This window comes from Odocoileus virginianus, chromosome 23 (genome assembly GCF_023699985.2).
Source record: "Odocoileus virginianus isolate 20LAN1187 ecotype Illinois chromosome 23, Ovbor_1.2, whole genome shotgun sequence".
Classification (NCBI taxonomy): Eukaryota; Metazoa; Chordata; class Mammalia; order Artiodactyla; family Cervidae; genus Odocoileus; species Odocoileus virginianus.
The window spans coordinates 22,063,102-22,084,114 of record NC_069696.1 but is presented as its reverse complement, the minus strand read 5'-3'; the positions used below and the strand labels follow the sequence as shown (position 1 = coordinate 22,084,114).

The following is a 21,013-nucleotide window of genomic DNA, read 5'->3' as shown; positions in this document are numbered from 1 at the left end:
ATTCCAATCTTTGCAAATGTAAATCAGCCCAACTGCTCCTCATTTAAACCTTCAACTTCACAAAACATTAAAGTGTGCCTTTCACGACACAGTTTAATCTATCCACTAAGATTTCTGCCTGAACATCATTTGAAATTGACTATCTGATAAAGGGAGACCACTATCAAAGGTCAGTGAGGTCAACTTGTATAATTACAAGTAGTTTTACTGGGTCAACTCTACCAGACACTGCTGTTTGAAGGTTAAATTGTTACAATTAAAAATATATACAGATCTCCACAGAGTTACTTTATTGTTAAATGTACCGGAAACAGCACAGGCATTTATTTCTGACCTTAATTGTATCCAAAGTGTCACCACTGGGAAATTATACAAACAGAGCACTTATTAAAAACATTACTATCTTGCACATTAAACAATGCTTTATAGGATAAAATTCATAATTAGCTACTAGAAACTAGTTTATTTATCACATCAGTATTAAGAAGTTCATCAGGTTACTCCTTTAGGTTTAATTGGAAGTACTCTAAGAAGTCCACTTACTATTTCATAGTTAGTGAACTTGCCACAAACAAAGCCCCATGGCCCAGCATCTAAGTCTGATGCTAAAACAGCTTTCAGTTCAGAACAATCACTTCCAAATTACCAGAATTTAATCACATTTTAATAACAGGGAATAAAAGGAAGCTTTAAATGAGAAACTCTAAAATTGGCTCTTCCCTAATCATTTGATTCATTTTAATGTTTTTACTCTTTTTTTTTAATAAAGTGGATAAATGGGCAGTGATGAAAGCTTCCATAATCACTGCCATGAAATATTATCATTGTTTCTTTTATGTGTGTGTTAGTTGCCTAGTCGTGTCCGACTCTTTGCAACCCCATATACTGTAGGCTCCTCTGTCTGTGGGATTCTCCAGGCAAGAATACTGGAGTGGGTAGCCATTCTCTTCTCCAGGGTATCTTCCTGATCCAGGGATCAAACCCAGGTCTCCTGTATTAATGAGTGTAAATACAAGTTAGTTCTTTTTTTCTTTCCAATGTATGTGAAAAAAATATAACCTTTGCTGCTCAAGGTGTTTTCCTCAATGTTCTTATGATTTTTATATATAAACATGGGATCTCAAATTTTGTGTGCAGTGTTTTATTAAATGACCTGGATGGTTTAATTTTGACTTAAAGGCAACTTTCTAAGCCAAACTTTCAAACTCAGGGAATTACCATATGAAATGATGATTAGGAAAATAAATCTTCAAAATCAGAGATCTGAATGAAGTCATCTTAACCATTTTATTTTTATCAATATTTTCAGATTTTGTGTTGGAGACAAATTTTTCCTTAAGAATAACATGATCCTTTGCCAGACGGACTACGAGGAAGGTTTAATGAAAGAAGGTTATGCACCCCAGGTTCGCTGATCTATCAACATCACCCCATTAAGAATACAAAGCACTACATTCTTTTATCCTTTTTGCTCCACGTGTATATAAGAATTGACACGGGAACCAACTGAATAGCGTAGATATAGGAAGGCAGGATGGTTATATGGAATAAAAGGCGGACTGCATCTGTATGTAGTGAAATTGCCCCAGTTCAGAGTTGAATGTTTATTATTAAAGAAAAATGTAATGTACATATTGCTGGATTTTTTTGCTTGCTATTCGTTTTTTTGTGTCACTTGGCATGAGATGTTTATTTTGGACTATTGTATATAATGTATTGTAATATTTGAAGCACAAATGTAATACAGTTTTATTGTGTTACCATTTGTGTTCTGTTTGCTTCTTTGTATTGTTGCATTTAGTACAATCAGTGTTTAAACTTACTGTATATTTATGCTTTCTGTATCTACCAGCTATTTTAAATGAGCTGTAACTTTCTAGTAAAGAATTGAAGATCAAATCTCACTAATGATACGTATAGATTAAACAAGTCTATCATCATTAAAAATACAGAAAAAGAAAGACACACAAAGCATTTTAGCAACATCCACTATTACTGCCGCTATGATTTAGAGTCTTTATCAGTGTTCTCATTTATAACCCCCTATTTTCAGGGGGTTAAAGATCAGCTTTAAAATAATGCATAAAAATTTCATCTTAAAGCACTTTCATTTTTTACCAACGTGAAAAGTGCCATTTTTAGAATAACTTTAAAGCTTAACAGTTATCCTTTTAATATCCTTTTTTGTGCTCTTTACCTAGTCAATGGCTTTGTTTTGTTTCCTTCAGCGCCATTCACCCCTTATGTGAACTAGTGCCTTTGGGTATCATTTAAAAATTTTCCAAAGGGTTACTTTAAAAAAGTGTTACTGCAATTATGAGATAATCTTAAAATGATAAATTTCTTGTGCAAATTTTGCCCAGACCTCTCCATAAGAGCTAAGGGTATAATAACATTATGGCTTGAAGCATTTCTGGCACTAAAAGGTTTTGAGTGTGAATCTACTGAAATCATGATAATGCACATTGAAACTATGATGATATTTGAGGATTGAAGTCACTTTTGATCAGAGCAACATAGTGCTCACAGAATCTTCTAGAAGAAGAGAAACAAAGGGATTGATAAAAAGCTGAGAACTGGTGATTATATATTTTTCTGTATTTACCTGCCACTTATTTTAATGTTCCAAAGTGAACACTTTCAAAGTTTGATGTGTCTTACTCTTCATTGCTTTCTCTAAGTAATTACCCATTCAGAATTGATCACACTTAGGCTGAAATCTGTCATTCCATTTTTGAAAGGTGAAAAATTATTCCCTTACCTACATGATAGCTGATAAAGAAGAAAGCTTTCTAGAAAGAAAAATTATGGAGACTGATTATTTAAATTACAATTAAGGAAATAAAGATGAGACTGTGTTCCCTTCTTCTGGGTTGTTCACACTTTGCTTCTTTGCTTCTGCTCCCTGTATTCAAACTATTCAACAGACCTAATTCCACAACAGACACAATGAAGCATATTTTACTAGAGCAAATTTTAGTACTATGGGCTTTGTCTCTTATTTTTCATTGATCACTTGTATAGGAAACAATATTTCCCAGTGTTACTTGCATCCTTTCTTTATCCTGCTGAATATGCACTGCAGATGAAAATTAAATGTGATACCTGAATTCTTGATTTGGGGCCAAAATATTAAACTGAAAATAACTCTGGTGTGGATTTGAGTTGTTTTAAAACAAAGCTTTACTATGAACATGCATGTGGATCTGGATATTGCCTCTCATTTTTAAGAAGATGGTACTGTGAAAAGTGAATGGTATGTATTTTTACAAAGGATTCATGGTTAAGAGTGTTCAAGTCACGTGTCTTCCAAATTTGAGATATCCCCCAGAGATGTTTCAAAAATAGCAGTATGCGGTCCACAAAATTATTGTTTAGCCTTAGAAACTTAACGTTTGTTTCATGAAAAGACTTGCATAGCCAAAACCAAAATAACAAAGCTGAACAAATGGGAGGAAGGTGGGAGAGATATGTGAGAAGTGGTTTTCCTAAAGCAGCCCTCCTAGTCCCCATTAAGAATTGTTTGAAATTCATATGAATGTAAAATTTGAATTGTCAGTATCTTTTTGCAAATGATCTTTTTTTATATTTAAATACTTTTGCATATGTTTATCAATATGTCAAAATACTTGTAAATTAGGCACAAACGTCTCTCAGCTTCTTGAAGCTGTTCCATTATTCCTACCACCCAAAGACCAAACAAGGTTTTTACTGCCTTTCCTTTTGCTTAATCCTTTGGGAATTCATTCCTATGCTTTTTCTACAAACAAAATGACTCACCTGGATTAAAGATTAAGGCCTTAATCTCCTTAGATTATCTTTAATCTCCATAAAATGGTGGAGCAAGATAGAAATAGGCCATCTGACAGCTAATTGCCTGAAAATAGCAGCATTTTTGACCTGAAGTACTCAGCTTATTGTCTTGACTCCTCAGTCCCTGAACTATTGTCAACTTTCCTCTTTGTGTTGTGTGACCCTGACGTCATTTAGCTTATTGTTTGAAAGCTCCAGTAGGACACCTCCGGTGGAGCTTTGCTTTCTTCAAGCATTGGAAGCTGCCTACATGCATCTCATGTAGGCTGCCTGTGATGAAGGACCAAGCTCCTCCACCCACCAGAGTGCTGGCTGAGTTGAAAAGATGACCTGTGTTTGTAATTTCACTTCCATCTTGCTTAATAAATATCTGCTGGCTTCTTTCATTCACTTTTTTATATTTGGATTTATGTTTTTAATAAAAGGGGCATTACACTATTCTATTGCGCTTAATTGGCAAAAATCTAAGATGATATCTAGAAAGCATAGTATGCAAAAGGAAAAAAAGTGTCTAAGAACATTTACTTTCAAAAGGTATTAACAGGTCAGAAGTAGAAAAAAGCACCCCAAATGCTTTCTCCAAATGTTATATGCAGGATCTCCAATCTAGGTAGTTTATTGCTATTTACTTCTGTGGGGAAAATAAAACTGTCAAAATGAAGGTAGCAATTGGTGGGCATAATTTTGTACGTTTATACAAATTTTAAATGATCTTTCTGAAAGCAACCATGTTGCTCTTGTCAGACTAAATTTCAGATTTCCTCACTCCTGCATAATGAATTGGAACACAAAACTCAACTAAATCCTACCTCTTCAAGGAAGAAATGTTTTACCTTCACTGAACCAGAGTGCTGAAAATTACATCTGTAGTCAAACACACCATTCGCAAGTGGTTTCCTTATAACTGTCACTTGAGGCAAACTACTCTCTGATTAGTCATTTAAACAATTTCGTAGAAATGATACAGGCCAAACATATTTAGTGTTCACTTAACTAAGTTGGGAAAGCAATCTGCATGTTTATTGTAATAGACCATTAACGCCTAGTACAGTTTTAGCAAAAGACCTTTGATTATTACTTTTTCTTTAAAAATGCCATTACAGATACTTCCTAAGTGTGATTTTAATGCAAGGCAAGGTAAATGGAAGCAAAGCTTTAATACAGCCATTTTTTCACGTGACATTAATTGAGTACCTACTATGTGACAGGTCTTGCCCTGGGTCCTCAACCTCCTGAGGGTTGCCTTAGGATACTTCCTACATCTGATCTCCTTAGGGAGTCTTTGCACTGAATTGTTCTTATCTCAAACCTAGGAGCAATGAGCACACAAAAGCACATACCATCTTCTACCTAGTCAGCATGTCATTGATATGAAAGCCCCAGAAAATATCTCCAGTAATCAATGTGTTCAGAGAATTATTTCGCACAAATTACTCATTAACTCAATAGCACATAATAAAAAAGAACATCAATTAATTAGTGAGTCACCCTCAGATCACTATGATGACAATAGCGCTCTGTTGAAACAGCCATTATAAATGGAGCTGCCTCCATTCATTGTTTGCAATTGGCCTATTATTTGACTGAAACTAGGGTCATATTTAACACATGGCTGTAGGTAATTGTGTGATTAGTATCATAAATGAAGAATTCTGAAAGTCTGCTACAAATAAAACGATATACATCTTTGAAAAAAAATCAAGAAAAATCTCATTTTTTTGCTGTAGCTTCTTTTGAAGCCAAGTTACTGGAAGAGTATCATTACCTTTCTAAAAAGCATATTTTTATATTTACAATCAAGATGTAAAACTTACATGTTAAACACTATGTGGATTAGCTACTAAAACACAAGTACAGTTTTACAATATTTTAGAATACACATTATGTCAGAAAACTTTCACAACCACTAGATTATGCATGACCAGTTTTGAAACATTTAGCAACCTTCTTCCCCCCCCCCCCCAAAAAAAGGGGCATTTTTGCTTTTGGTGACCCAGGTTGGGAAGGGTGTGTGGGGACTGGCAATAATAGGGAACAAGATGAAAAGAAAAGCCAAATATTACAAACAAAGTCACCAACTAAAGTTTTCCAACTATCATAGTAAATGCCATTTCATTAAGCTTATAGAATAATTATAACAGTTCCCTTAGGTAAGAAAGAAACATCTGTTGGCAACACATAGCAGGTGTTAACAATTACACATACTGAAATTTTTTAAAATGTTGTTAATTAAAAGAATTCTGTTTCCTGAAAAAGAAATTCAAAGATATTCCTGTTTGGAGCGTGCCAATCACATAATGTTCAACATTGTAAAATCCAAGTCCTCTTGGATCAGCTAGGTTTCATGTTTGGTTCAGATCATTGCAATCAAAAGTGAATTAGAATTCATTGCACTTTTTATACAATAGGTATTGTGGGCTGAAGAGCTGAATACTCATGAATCGGCATAGCAGATATTTTGGCTTTATTGGCAAGGTGGTCATCATTAACTATACCAAATTTAATGGACACAGTACAAAGAGAAACAGGAGCAAGAGGCCTTCAAGTAATAGATGATACAAATCTTTTTTAACCCTGCTTCTGCAAAAGACTTTAAATCTCATAAAATAGTCCATTTTTAACAGACAATATTATATGCCTCATTATCAGTAGTGTCTAATAACAGCTAACACTCAACACTTAGGGGCTTCCACAGTAGCTCAAGCAATAAAGAATCACCTACAATGCAGGAGACAGGAGCCATGGGTTTGATCCCCAGGTTGGGAAAATCCCCTGGAAAAGAAAAAGGCAACCCACTCCAGTATTCCTGTCTGGAAAATCCTATGGACAGAGGAGCCTGGTGTGTTATAGCTCATGGGGTTGCAAAGAATCGGACTTAACTGAACACACACACACACACACACACACACACATGCCTACTAAACATGGCATGTATTGGGTTTTCATTACATGTAAACTCCCTCACATCATAGGTTCTGTTTATCCTTATTTTGCAGATTTTAAATGAAAGTAAATGTTACTTAACTTGTCCAAGGTCATACACTAAATAGATTTAAATATAAGGTTTCAGACTAGAGCTTAACCACTGCACTGTTTCAGAGTGTTTTCATTCTTGTTACTATTATTTTGTCATTGTCATCATCATCATCACTATTATTATGTTCTAGCCAAAAACTAGAAGTAATCTGTGCTTGAGGAAAAATTCCAAACATTTCAGAGTGAATGCCATCTTTAAAGATGAAAATTGGAAATAAGAATGATCTGTTCAGTTCAGTCGCTCAGTCATGTCCGACTCTTTGCAACCCCATGAACCGCCGCACACCAGGCCTCCCTATGTTTTCCTAAAAGCGATCCACTTGGTAACTCCTTCTTTCAACCTTTAAGGAATTTATTTGAAGCTGCCAAGCTAGGAATAATAGAGGATCCCTAGTAGAGGAGTACTGTGTCAGAAACAAGAGGCAGTCACCATAGACTAGAGACCATGAGTAGAAACCTTCAACTTTCTGCATCAGGATGAAAATGCTGTGATGAGGTGAGGCTAGACTGCTCTCAGAAGTCAAAACATTGAAAGCGTGTTACCTGTCTTTGATGTTTTATAACTTACTTCCATAAGATGACATGAAACAAACTGAAAGTCAGAAGAGCAATCTGTGCAAACAGTGTTTCCACTGGGCTAAAATATACAAGGTGTCGGGGATGTTTGGTCCAGATCAGTGGCCAAATAATTAGGGAATTCTCTAGTCTCAGATTTACAGTGGCGAACAATGTTGAAGCCATAGTAGGCAAAGTGCATGCGTGCTCAGTCGTGTCCGACTCTGCAACATCACGCTCTGTAGCCTACCAGGCTCTTCCGTCCATGTATTTCCATGGCAAGAATACTGAAGTGGGTTGCCATTTCCTTCTCCAGGGGATCTTCTCAATCCAGGGATCAAACCCTAGACTCGTGTCAGCAGGCGATTCTTTATCAATAGTGCTACCTGGGAAGCCCAGTAGACAAAGCAGCTATCCTTAACATAGACTAGAGCCAAAGTAGCTATCATGAACACAGACTAGAACCAAATGCAGTTAGCCAAGTGCAGCATCCTTGTTTGACCACAGAAAGATCCCCGAGACTTTCTTCCTTCCATCGCTTCAACTGCTTACTACTATCACCACGGCCACTTCCATACATTGGGATCCTTCCAAACATAAATCATTCCAGATTAAGTGGTCACAGTGGGAATTTCCATCCTGCAAGCAGCTCCTGTATTTTCAATATATAATTAGTACTTAATCAGAAAAGCTTAGAGCTGTGATGATTAGGGAGAAAAGTGGTCAAACACAATTGCATAAACATGTAATTCCTCAACTGAGGAAGCACAGTGGAAGACCCAAGAATTTTTAATTGGTGAGACCTCCACGTGACTCACTAAAATATCCCAAAATCATACAGCTCTCACAGCCCAAGTTTGGTGGAGCTGGAAGTTTGTCTCAAAGTCAATCTTGACCTATAATTCCTATGTTATTCTTAGAGAATCCTCAATTTAGTATGAATAATATCAGGAGCTCAGTGAAAACACAGAAACTACATCTGCAGCAGTTATTGATATATGAGAATAGATATGGGAGAAAAACTGAAAATGGAATAAAACTTAATGGAAAGAGCCAGGAAACTTTAAAGAAAAAAAAACAAATCACACACCTTCCATGTGTGTAGCACCATATTAGGCCTTTCTAAACTTTTGTGCTGGAGAAACTTCGGTGCATAAAATATAGTGTTCACTGCTATTTCTTGTTTGTTCAATGCTCAATTTATTAAACATACCACTCTAACAAATGCAATTTCTTTAAACATTTGTACACCATTTAAACAGCTAATAAGCCAAAACTTGTAAACTTAATAAATCAAACCCAACCATTTAAACATTGATTAGAATCTTAGTCAAATTCTTCTGAACATTTCAATAAAATATCATCCAGTAAGCTTCAATTCTTTAAAACCAGACATCCTCACAAGTCAAAATTTCTTTAAAAAAATTTTAAAGCTGTAAAAAAAAAATTAACATTTCTATATTTTGCTTCATATCTTTCTAAGGAGTAAATCCTTTTAAAATTAGAGAATTTGGAGGACTTCCCTGGTGGTTCTGTGGTTAAGACTCTGGGCAGTCTTCCTCTGCAGGGATCCCTGGTCAGAGAATTAAGATTCCACATGCCACACAGCCAATTAAAAAAAAAAAAAATTAGAAAATTTTGTCTCAACTAGCTGAGGTTACAGGATCTGTGGATTTGACTCTCTGAACCTTGTTTAGGGCAGAAGAATGAACTTCTTTGATCTAAATGATTCAAATTTGAGTCAGTGACATCAACTGGCCAATAATTTAATAGCCATGATTTTCTTTTACATCAATGGAACTCTTCAAAGTCTAAGTCTTTCACCCAGGTTATAATTTCCCACAACTCAATGCTTTTCCTAAATTGATACGTGCTGACATTATTGAAAGCTTAGGTCTGCCATTTTAATATCTTATTATAAGCTATAGGATCATTTAGAGATTTTTATCTCCTAAGAAGTAAGGAGTTGAATCAATCCAGTCAAATTTCCTATTAGGACACATGGCTAATCCTCTTTCTTGCACAAATTATTGGAGCTTCTTTTGAACTGATTATAATGCCTCACTACCTATGTTGATTAGTACTTTGTGTTCTTGGTATGATTTCACTTACAACTCTCTACATTTAATCTCTACTCAGAAAACAAACAACTACGAATTGACACTGTATACATTCAGAAGAAACAGGCCACTTTATTTAACTTTATAAAACTGTGTACCATTTTATCTAACTGTTCAATATTGTAACTGTTATGTGTACTTAACATTTTTTTCCCTATTTGAGTACAGTTGTAGACCCATGCTTTCATAGACTCAGATGCATTGCAGGTGGATTTAGTAGTAAGTTATGTTTCAACTATTTGTGTGTTTTGTGTGTTGTGTGTGCGTGTGTGTAATTCTTACTGTAGGTGTCAATCAAAAACGTTTGTCTTGAAAGATACTATCTTAGAAACTCAGAAAGCCAAAAATAAAGAGCTTGAGAGAAAAGGCAGAGTGTAATACAACAAGGTGAGCAAAGGTGAACTGTTCCAGAAATGGGTACTCAACCTGAAAATTGCAGCTGCCAAACAGAGGCTGTGTAAAAGCAGAGGTAGAAGAAATCATTTTAGAAGGAGGGTATCAGGATGACATTAGCTGGACATTGAAAAGAAGAGAATAAAGAAACAGAACAGGAACTCAAGAGCTGATACCATGACTTAACCACCCACATCTGCAAGAGTTGACCTCACTCTTCACTGAGGATATTTAACAAGACGTATTGGTGCTATACTGTCATCATCGGGCTTCTGCACACCTTGATTAATTTTTAGGTAAACCTGGTTATTCTTTATCTCAAAACACAATTTGCTTAGTCCCAATTAACCCTAATTTTTCCATGGTGATGGTGGTTGTCCACTGGAAAATTCTTAAAGAGATGGGAATACCAGACCACCTGACCTGCCTCTTGAGATACCTGTTTGCAGGTCAAGAAGCAACAGTTAGAAATGGACCTGAAACAACAGACTGGTTCCAAATAGGAAAAGGAGTATATCAAGGCTGTATACTGTCACCCTGCTTATTTAACTTATATGCAGAGTATATCATGAGAAACGCTAGGCTGGATGAAGCACAAGCTGGAATCAAGATGGCCAGGAGAAATATCAATAACCTCAGATATGCAGATGATACCACCCTTATGGTAGAAAGTGAAGAAGAACTAAAGAGCCTCTTCATCAAAGTGAAAGAAGAGACTGAAAAAGTTGGCTTAAAGCTCAACATTCAGAAAACTAAGATCATGGTATCCGGTCCCATCACTTCATGGGAAATAGATGGGGAAACAGTGGAAACAGTGGCTGATTTTATTTTGGGGGGCTCCAACATCACTGCAGATGGTGGTTGCAGCCATCGAATTAAAAGACGCTTACTCCTTGGAAGGAAAGTTATGACCAACCTAGACAGCATATTAAAAAGCAGAGACATTACTTTGCCAACAAAGGTCTGTCTAGTCAAAGCTATGGTTTTTCCAATAGTCATGTACGGATCTAAGAGTTGGACTATAAAGAAAGCTAAATGCCGAAGAATTGATGCTTTTGAACTGTAGTGTTGGAGAAGACTCTTGAGAGTCCCTTGGAGTACAAGGAGACCCAGCCACTCCATCCTAAAGGAGATCAGCCCTGAGTGTTCATTGGAATGACTGATGTTGAAGCTGAAACTCCAATACTTTGGCCACCCTATATGAAGAACTGACTCCTTTGAAAGACCCTGATTCTGGGAAAGATTGAGGGCAGGAGGAGAAGGGGACGACAGAGGATGAGATGGCTGGCTGGCATCACAGACTCAATGGACATGGGTTTGAGTAAACTCCGGGAGTTGGTGATGGGCAGGGAGGCCTGTGTGCTGCGGTCCATGGGGTCACAAAGAGTCAGACACGACTGAGCAACTGAACTGAACTGAACTGACTCCCTGAAAGGTACAGAGGGGACTAGGGAGAGACAAGAGGGGAAGTTATAGCTCGTTCAGACAAGAGAACTTTGTAAAAAAAAGAAAAAAGAAACAATCAAAAACAAAACAAGGAAAGAGATAAGCACCTAAGCAGCATAATAGCTATTGGGGAATAAAAGTGTGGACACAATACAAAAGAGACAAATTGTACCAAATATGACAGTTGGCTAAATGTAAAAGGAACAGGAGGAAAGGTCAAATATGACTCTTAAGATGTGGGGATTTTTTACCCTAAATTATTATAGCTAGCATAGCAAACAGACCTTTAAAAGAGAGAATAAGAAATGTATCCTGTTTGATGATGCTCTGGATGTAAGGAACATGATATCTCATGCATCTTAAGTAGAGAGTTATAGTCCTGCTTCAAAAATTCTTTGGGCTTCTAAAGGAAAAATTAAACATAGGGCTATCGGTCAGTAGGGCTATTAAAATTAAACATAGGGCTATCATTCTTGTTGGTGTCCACATACTTCTTCAATCTTACTTCATTCATTTCTCCTTCATTCTTACTAACACATAGAAGCAGTGGTGTGTCAAAGCACACACTTCCATTTCACAGCTTCTTTGGCATCTGGGGTCATTTGATACCATTCTGGATCATAGGATGCAAAAATGAGTCACTGGGAGATTTGGGGGCAATGTTTGCCTTTCCTGATCCTAACACGTCTTCTTCCTCTCTACTGGTCCCTTCTTCCTGCCTGGAATGTAAGTGGAAGCTTGCAGAACAAATCCCAGTGGAAGATTGAACTGGAACTGTCCAACTTACCTCTAGACATTTTGCCCCTGTGATCGGGTTACCTCTTGTCAGTGTGGTTAGGTTTGTGTTACATGTGGTCAAAAGCAGCCCTGAACTGACATATTTGTTTACCGAAACTTTGAAATTTTATCGGTACATTATAAGATTTCAGTTGTAGCCTGATTCAAAGAAGGGAAACTTTGTACTAAGTTTATGGTTTTATTTTTTTCTCCTCCCAGTTTATCTCCCTCTAAGCTTCATCGGTGGCTCAGACAGTAAAGAGTCAGACATGACTGAGTGACTAACACTTTCTTTTTCACTTGTCACATGAGCACCCATAATCCTCTAACAATAGAAGCCAGAAGATAAATTTTCTAGTGTGTGTATCTTATTTTCTCTTTGATCTTTGTTGTTGTTGTTCCACTGCTAAGTCACATCCAACTCTTTGCAACCCATGGACTGCAGCATGCCAGGCTCCCCTGTCCTTTACTATCTGCTGGAATCTGCTCAAATTCATGTTCATTGAGTAAGTGATGCTATCTAACCATCTCATTTTCTGCCCCCTCCTTCTCCCTTTGCCTTCAATCTTTCCCAGCATCAGACTTTTTCCCAGTGAGTTGGCTCTTTGCATCAGGTGACCACAGTTCATATTCCCAAAACTCTACCCTGAATTTTCGACATAAAGGTAGCATTTCTGTTGGAATATTGCAATTTACCTAATTTTACACATGGTCAGTGGATAAGCCTGAGTTCTTATTAGAGAGTCACAAAATATTATAGGTAGAAGGATGCAGGGAAAGAGGGAAGGTATTTTTAAATAATTAGTTAGAACTACAGACGGATCAAAAGAAAGCCATTGTGCAAATGTCAGGCCATTCAAGGTTATTTCACCTTGAAGAGATAATGTCAGATCCCTGCTTTGGATATAAAGAAAGTTTTGAAAGTTTTTCTGCCTCTTCTAAAATTCTGTCTGAAGATCAGTCTTGACTGATGAAATTAAAAAGCGGGGGGGGGGGGGGGGGACACATGTTTCCATATGTTTTACATGACTATATTTACTCAGAAAGTTTTTCAATCTGATGTTTACCTTTCCTACTTTGGGGGGTTGTACAAATAGTCTCTCCTTTATGGAAATATGGTGATAGTAGATAATAGGTTTTGTTCTTTATTACTTTACTTGGTGAAATAAACAGTCATCCACTTCATTCTGTTTTCCCTATTAAAAATATATAGACGTATTTAAATGTGGATATATAAATTTGTGAAATCCATTAATTTGGGGTGTTTTTTGTTGTAAATCCAAAAATCTCATTTCAACCTTACGTCCCTCAAATAAAACCTCCCCATTTCTTAACTAGCTTCCACACTAACGTTAAGCTTTGCTCTGTCCACATTCCAAGTACTATGGGTTCCTCTGTCAACAGAAAAGCTAACTTAATAATTCACTATCTTCCAAGGTATCATCTCAAGAGTATCTCTATTCATCATTTTTCCTTCCTCCCCATGCTTCTAGGATCACTTATTTGCTAATTTCTATACACCAGTCACCTTACAACCTCCAGGAGCATGGAGACAAAAGAAATGGAGTGGAAAAATCACCACACCAAAGCTCCAAGGCATACTTTCTACCCTCAAGGAGCTCGCAGTCTATTGGCAAAATGAGGGGGAAACAACTCTGTACTTCTGGAATCTATTGTAGTATGCACAAGATACTTTAGGGGCAGAAAGAAAGGAGTGCCTAATTTCGAGAGCATCAGTCGTAAATTCTGAGAGAAATCAGCTGAGTCTTGAGAAGCAGAAGTGCTTCCAGTAGATTAGGGAAAAGAGGAATGTTGTTCTAGGCATGTTCAAAGACTTCAAAGTTGAAGAGATTTCAGTGGGTTAAAGAACTTCAATTAACATGAAGAGTTACAGGTTCAAGTCCAGTGAGGAAGGGATTATTTCCCTACACCAGTCTAGGATACTGTGTGCTTCGTTGCTCAGTCATGTCCAACTCTTGTTGACCTCATGGACTATAGCCCATCAGTCTCCTCTGTCCTTGGCAAGAATACTGTATTCTCTGGGAAAAAATACTGGGGTGGATTGCCATCCCCTCCTCCAGGGGATCTTTCCAGCCCGGGGATCAGACCCAGGTCTCCCACATTGCAGGCAGACTCTTTTCTGTCTGAACCACCAGGGAAGCCCAGAATACTGGAGTAGATCACCTATCACTTCTTCAGGGTCTCTTCCCCACCTAGGGATCAACCAGGGTCTCCTGCATTGCACGCAGATTCTTTACCAGCTGAGCTACCAGGAAGCCCCCAGTGTAGGATACTGGTCTCCAAATTTATGGAGTTCTAGAAGTATAGATGTGTGTGTGTGTGTATGCCTGTGTATGCATATGTGTGTATCAGCTATTCCAATTCACTAGGTGTGTTGTCATACCCTAAATTCTATGCATCTGAATAACTCCACAGTGATTCTAATGATTCATCAGGTGTGAATATCTCCGCCCTAGATGAGGGGAACCTGGAGGATTACAAAGCAGAGGATGACATGATCAGACGTACATTTCAGGGAGTTCAGTCTAGCGATCTTATGAAAGGTGAAGTGGAGTCTGCCGAGACTACGGGCTGGGAGACCAGCTGATGCAGTTGAAGAGAATGATTTAAAAGCAATAGAGCAGAACTGGGGAAAAGGTACACTTCAAAGACACTTAGGAGACAGTCAATACACGAGTGGGTGGCAGTTTGTTGAGGAAGAAGATGAGTTTTAGCACATTGCTTTTGAATGGCCTTGGAATAGAACTTGGAAATACAGGTATTTACACTTTAAAAGTTCACAATGAGGAACCTGAAGAAATTGGATTTTGTGCCACTGGATGGTAAAGGTACTACTCTGTACTCTTTAAATTGTGTTACTTCAACAACCCACTGAATCGTAAGACAGATCTTACTCTTTAGAGTGTAAAATCTCAATTAAATGTTAAATGTTATCTGAAACTGGTGAGATATGCAAGGGTTAGTGGAGTAAAGAAATTAGAGAGACAGGTTATGTGTTACCCTAACCCACCTTATTCATTTGCATAAGGTGTCATTTCAGGGTTGCCTTTTTAGCACCAAAACAGAAGGACCAGTTTCTATTAGTAATCCTCCATGATCCCAACGACTAGTCTCTAACAGCTTTACTCCTCTCAGAACCATTTCTTCTACTTGTCCTTCAAGAAGACTGTTAGGGTTAGAACTAGTTGGAATTTATGATTCTGAAATTGTGGGTTTTATTCATCCACCTGCTTCTTTCACACACAGTGAGCCACAGAAAGTGCCATGACATGTGGTAATACAGTAAGTCTCCTACATACGAACCTTCAAGTTAGGAACTTTCAAAGATGCAAAAGTGCCCTGTTAGCTTTTGAGGCACAGAACCCAAATGAAGGATAGTACACAAAGTTTGCAGCAGTCATTCAGAATGCAAACAAGTGCTACAACGTCACTTATGACAAGAAAAAAGAACTACTACCCAAACATCACTGGATCATTTTTTTTTTTTCAAGTGGGTAGCTAGAATTGAATCCAACAAGGAACCGGAACCAGTGCCATCAATGTCAGGCATGTGTGAAACCGCAGCTTGCCCTCCGTCTCCTATCGCTGATGATCCTCCAGCTCTACCATCTCTCTCCTTCTCTCCCTCCTCCAGTCAGTAACTCTCCTTGCCAGTTCCGTTGATGCCAGTCCCTGTATGTAGGCTGTTGTACTGAACTACCATTCTTTCCAAGTTACTGTACTGTAAGATTCAAAATGTTTTCTTTATTTTTTGTATTTATTTTTTTCTTTTTTTTTTCTTTTTTTTAATTTTTTGTATTTATTTTTTATGTATTATTTTGACTGTGTTAGTTGGGTTTGTGTGTGTATGTTAGTTGCTCAGTGGTATCCAAGTCTTTGTGACCCCATGGACTGTAGCTCTCCAGGTTTCTCTGTCCATGGGATTCTCCAGGCAAGAATCTTGGAGTGGGTAAGCCATTTCCCTTCTCCAGGGGATCTTCCTGACCCAGGGATCAAACCATGGTTTCCTGCTTGCAGGCAGATTCTTTACCATCTGAGCCACCTAGACTAACTTTGTTGGACTTACAAAAACCTTGGACTTGTGAACATTCTCTCTGAATGGAACTCATTAGTTATGTGGGGACTGAACAGTATATTCAGCCATGTTACAGATTGCTTCTCATCTTATTTGGAGTATAAAACTAAACTGACAAAATTACTTTTAACTCCTTCAATAAAGTGTCCCTAAACAAGGCAAGAGCTTGTTATATAGACAATTCTCATAAGAGAAATGGCTAGTATATGCCTGGATTTTAAACAAGAGTGCACACACCCAGGCTAAGTTACTGAGATCACACCCAGGCTTCAGATGAAGATGAAATAACCCTTTCCAATGGTTGACAGCCCTCTTAGGCCAACGTTTCTCCTTTCAGACCTAGATCATTTGTGGTTCACTTTCAGCCTTTCCCTTTCTTTTCTGCCTTTAGTAGTGATAGATAAAAATGCTTATCAACTGTTCTCTGAATAAGAAAATACTCACAGATCATCTTGAAGTCATTCTTCATCCAGAATAATCCCCAATTTTTTGACCTTTCCCAAAGGTCTTATTTCCCAAAACTTGGATAATCTTGGTGGCTTTCCTCTGAGCATTTTTGATACTTTCACATATATTTTTGGTTGTGAAGTTCGGAAGTGGGTACAGTAATCTGCCAGGTGTGAAATGTCTTAAGAGCCATAGCTAATGAGCACTGCATCTTATATTGCTGCTTTATGTGTGATATCAATATCAAAGCACCTTTTTTCCTAATGAAAATGCAATTTCACTAATTCATGGCCAATTTGCACCAGAGATATATTTTTTCATATTGCTGAGGGATTCTCATAAGGTTTGTATTATCTGATTTTCTCTGTCACAAATGAATGTATCTGTCCCTATCTGTCATGTTGAAATTGATCCAGCAAGGGAATGTGTCTTCTATTTATATTAAGATTCTTCAGAATTCTTAGTGAGTGAAAGTTGCTCAGTCATACCCAACTCTTTGTGATCCCATGGACTATAGAGTCCATGAAATTCTCCAGGCCAGAATATTGCAGTGGGTAGCCATTCCCTTCTCTAGAGGATCTTCCCAACCCAGGGATTGAACTAAGGTCTCCCACACTGCAGGCGGATTCTTTACCAGCTGAGCCACAAGGGAAGCCCAAGAATACTGGAATGGGTAGCCTATCCCTTCTCCAGGGGATCTTCTGGACCCAGGAATCAAACTGGGGTCTCCTGCATTGCAAGCAGGTTCTTCATCAACTGAGCTACCAGGGAATTTCCCTAAAATTGCTAAATATCACTACCTTTCCCAGGCATGTTTTGTGAGCTCTCTCTTTTGTCAGCCATTGTTTATATTCAACATGGAGCCTACAGCCCACTCCTGTGAAAACTACTTGTTCATTGATGATCACTCTTTAGGTAAAATTTTCAGTTTTGTGTCCACCTGTGTGTGTGTGTGTGTGTCTGTGTGTTTGCTCAGTTGTGTCTGATCTAGGAGGAAGGCTGAGGACTAGTAAGAAGAGTTATTACTTAAGGCAATGAGGACAACGAAACAAAAGTGAGAGCAGAATTTTTTTAAAATACTGGAAAATAGAAGAACCAGAAAGAAAACCTATAAGGGAATCAAACCTGAAGGAGACCAGAGGGAGGCACTGAGTTCAAGGTCAAAGGCTAGGATCCAGGTTATAAAAGTAAGAACCCATGAGAGTAAATGGGAGGAAAGGAGCAGACACATGGTGATTACCCAGGAACAATCTTTCCCCAAAATAATTTATATTTCTCATTATGAACTGATCTGGTAGGGATCAGGGATATGACAGCCTGCTTAAAAGGCTTGGGAAAAAGGACCTAAGCTAGGGGGTACGGATAAATTTCCTGGCTGATTACCGGGCTTCCCAGGTGGAGCAGTGGGAAAGAATCCTCCTACCAATTCACGAGATGCAAGAGACTCGAATTCGATCCCTGGGTTGAGAAGATCCCCTGGAGAAGGAAACGGGAGCCCACTCCAGTATTCTTGCCTGGAGAATTCCATGAACAGAAGAGCCTGGCAGGCTACAGTCCATGGGGTTGCAAAGAGTCAGACCCAACTGAGCACGTACGCTATTATGAGATGAAAGGAAAGAGGAAGTTCAAGTTGAGAATGGCTGTCATATCCCATTGATCCTACCAAGTGGAGCACTATCTCTTAAACCAAAGAAAAAAGTCATTGTTTGGAGAAATAAAGATGCAATACCCTTTTTCTTCTCCTAGCAACTCTATTTTCTGGATTAAAAATCAGAGCTTCTATAGTCTCTGATATGGGGAGGTTATTTTCTGGCTCTTTAGAAAACCATCCGTATCCTTGCTCCACACAATACATCAGGGAACATTTAGCCTTGTGTTTCATATGCCATCCCTGACTATATGCAGCCCCCTAGAATACATAATAAAAAGATAAATGAAAAGCACATTAGAAATGAACCTAGTGGTGGGAATCCAGCCAGTGTTGACTGCAGATGTTTTGTTTGAAACAGTGGCTATATTGAGGGGGAGACATGCTCTTTATACAAAAGCTACTCTTGCCAGAAAATTCTGGGAGGAAGGAATATGCTCTCACAAATACTGTATTCATCTCAGACATGCATATCAAAGGTAAGCATTTCATGTTATTTTTGTCTAGGTTACCCTATGTATTACATACAGATCATGTTCCTAAATCATTTATACTTATTCCTTCAGAGTATTTTTTTTTAATTTTTTTTTGCCACACCATGCAGCATGTGAAATCTTAGTTACCAGATCAAGGATCGAACCCATGCTGGCTTGCAGTGGAAGTGCAGAGTCTTAACCACTGAACGGCCAGGGAATTCCCTCTTTCTGAGTATTTTATCAACACTTCTTCATCAGAGGAAGTAACAACCTAAGGATATGCTCAGTTTGAGTTGACACATCTCTGCCTTAAAGCAAAAGTTAAAATTCAATAGTTTCCAACCCTCCCAATAGCAAACATGGCTTCTTCTATTCCAGAATCATCTTCTACTTTTCTGTATGCCCCGTGCTCCAGCCGCACTGAATTTTTCACTCTTCCCTAAGTAAGCATATTCTCTGAAGCCTCCTCTTTCTGTCTAGGCTGACTCCTCCGCCTGGCAAACACCTACTCACCCACAAGTGCCTGCTCTAAAGAAATAATTCATGGGAAAGCTTCTCTAATCTCAAAGACTGAGTTAGACAGTTTCCTCAGTATCCCTTCACTCTGGCACTCAGAGTACTGTGTTCTAATTGGTGGCAAATGTGTTTCATATCCTTCTCTCTAGACCGTGAGCACCTCAAGAGTTCTCCAGGATGAATAACAATATCTGGCAGAGAATAGGTGCTTAATAAAAATTTGACAGATTAATCCCTCAATTGGACAAAGAGATTTACCATTTGGGAATGTTTATCTAAATTGGTATATAATTGATCCAGAGTCTCCAGTTCAATAATTCGTGGCTAAAGTATTCAATAATGTGCCAAAGAGGCTGATGAGCTAGGAAAACACCTTGTGAGTGCTAAGTTGCTTCAGTCGTGTCTGACTTTTTGCAACTCTCTGAACCCTATGCAACCCTATGCATATGCAGCCCTATGAACCATATGCAACCCTATGAACTAGGAGCCCGCCAGGCTCCTCTGTCCGTGGGATTTTCCAGGCAAGAATACTGGAGTGGGTTGGCATGCCCTCGTCCAGGGGATATTCCCTGACCCAAGGATTGAACCCATGTCTGTTACGTCTCCTGCCTTGGCCTTAGGGTTCTTTACCACTAGTGCCACCTAGGAAGCCCAGGGGGAAAAAAAAAACTTAGGAACAAATTAACCTGGGATAAAGCAAGACTCCATAAATAAAGTATGGCTCATGGAAAAGCAGATGTGCCTGTTTGCGGGGGATGTGGCATAGAGACAAATGAGGGGGCTGAGTCTCCCAGCTGCTGGGTCTAAATGACACCGCCACCGGCAAGGCTCATTCTGCACATCAAGGGTGCACAGCCCCTCTTTCACACCCAGAGGCTGCCATGAACCATGCACATCCTCACCTTTCACATTTTCCGTGACAAGTGACTACTACAGTGGAGCGCCAGATTAGCCCCTCTTCCAGTAAAACAGAAATTAGAGTCCTCTGTCTTTCCCATGCCAGCTCTTTAGAGCAAAACAAAATGAAAGAAAACAAAAAAGAGAGAGAGAACCAGACTTGTTTCTTTAAATACAAGTGCATAATATGCAGTGAACTCAACTCACCAGCTTTCTTTAAAGTGGCAGGAAGAAGAAGGAGGTGCTGTGACAGCCCATGGTCCCAAGCTATGGTAACACATCTTTTTGAGCTTCACCTGAGATTCAACAAGAAGACATTTCTGATCAGGGTTATTAATAATCTCTCATGGGATTTGTGGCATGTCTCTGGTGAGCCATACAAAATTTCATATGTTGGCTACCAAAATGACTTCAAATATTAAGACCAAGCAGAAGTGTCATAGGTCTTTCAGTATTGTTTGACTACCGAACGTAAAATGATATGAGCAATGCATTCCATAAAACAGCAGACTTGTCAAAATGCTCAGGTGGTATGCTATGGAGAGGTGAAAAAAAAAAAAAAAAACCCACATTTATCTCATTCACCCTCGGGAAATGGCAGAATTCCAGGTTGTTTGGAATAAGAACCTGTGATGGGGATGAACCTTGGTGGACCCCTGAATACTCCAACTCCATACAGCTAAAATGACTGATATCCCCGATGAGAAAATCAACTGTTTATGCTTCTGGTTTATAGCTCCAAGTTTCCTTTTTTCCTCTGTGGAAAATAATCTCACACGTTAATAAACATAAA

The 21,013-nt window shown here is 38.4% G+C and overlaps 1 protein-coding gene across 6 annotated transcripts in view; it reads left to right on the top strand.

Annotated features, from left to right (window-relative positions):
- LMO3 (LIM domain only 3) overlaps positions 1–4,199 on the top strand; it is a 64,336-nt gene extending 60,137 nt beyond the window's left edge. For all 6 annotated transcript variants that reach the window (XM_070453681.1, XM_020879645.2, XM_070453679.1 and 3 more), the window contains one exon: positions 1,310–4,199. In XM_070453681.1, coding sequence (XP_070309782.1) covers positions 1,310–1,415 — 106 coding nt within the window. In that variant the 3' untranslated portion in view covers positions 1,416–4,199. The remainder of the gene's footprint in view (positions 1–1,309) is intronic.
- Positions 4,200–21,013: the final 16,814 nt, after the last annotated feature.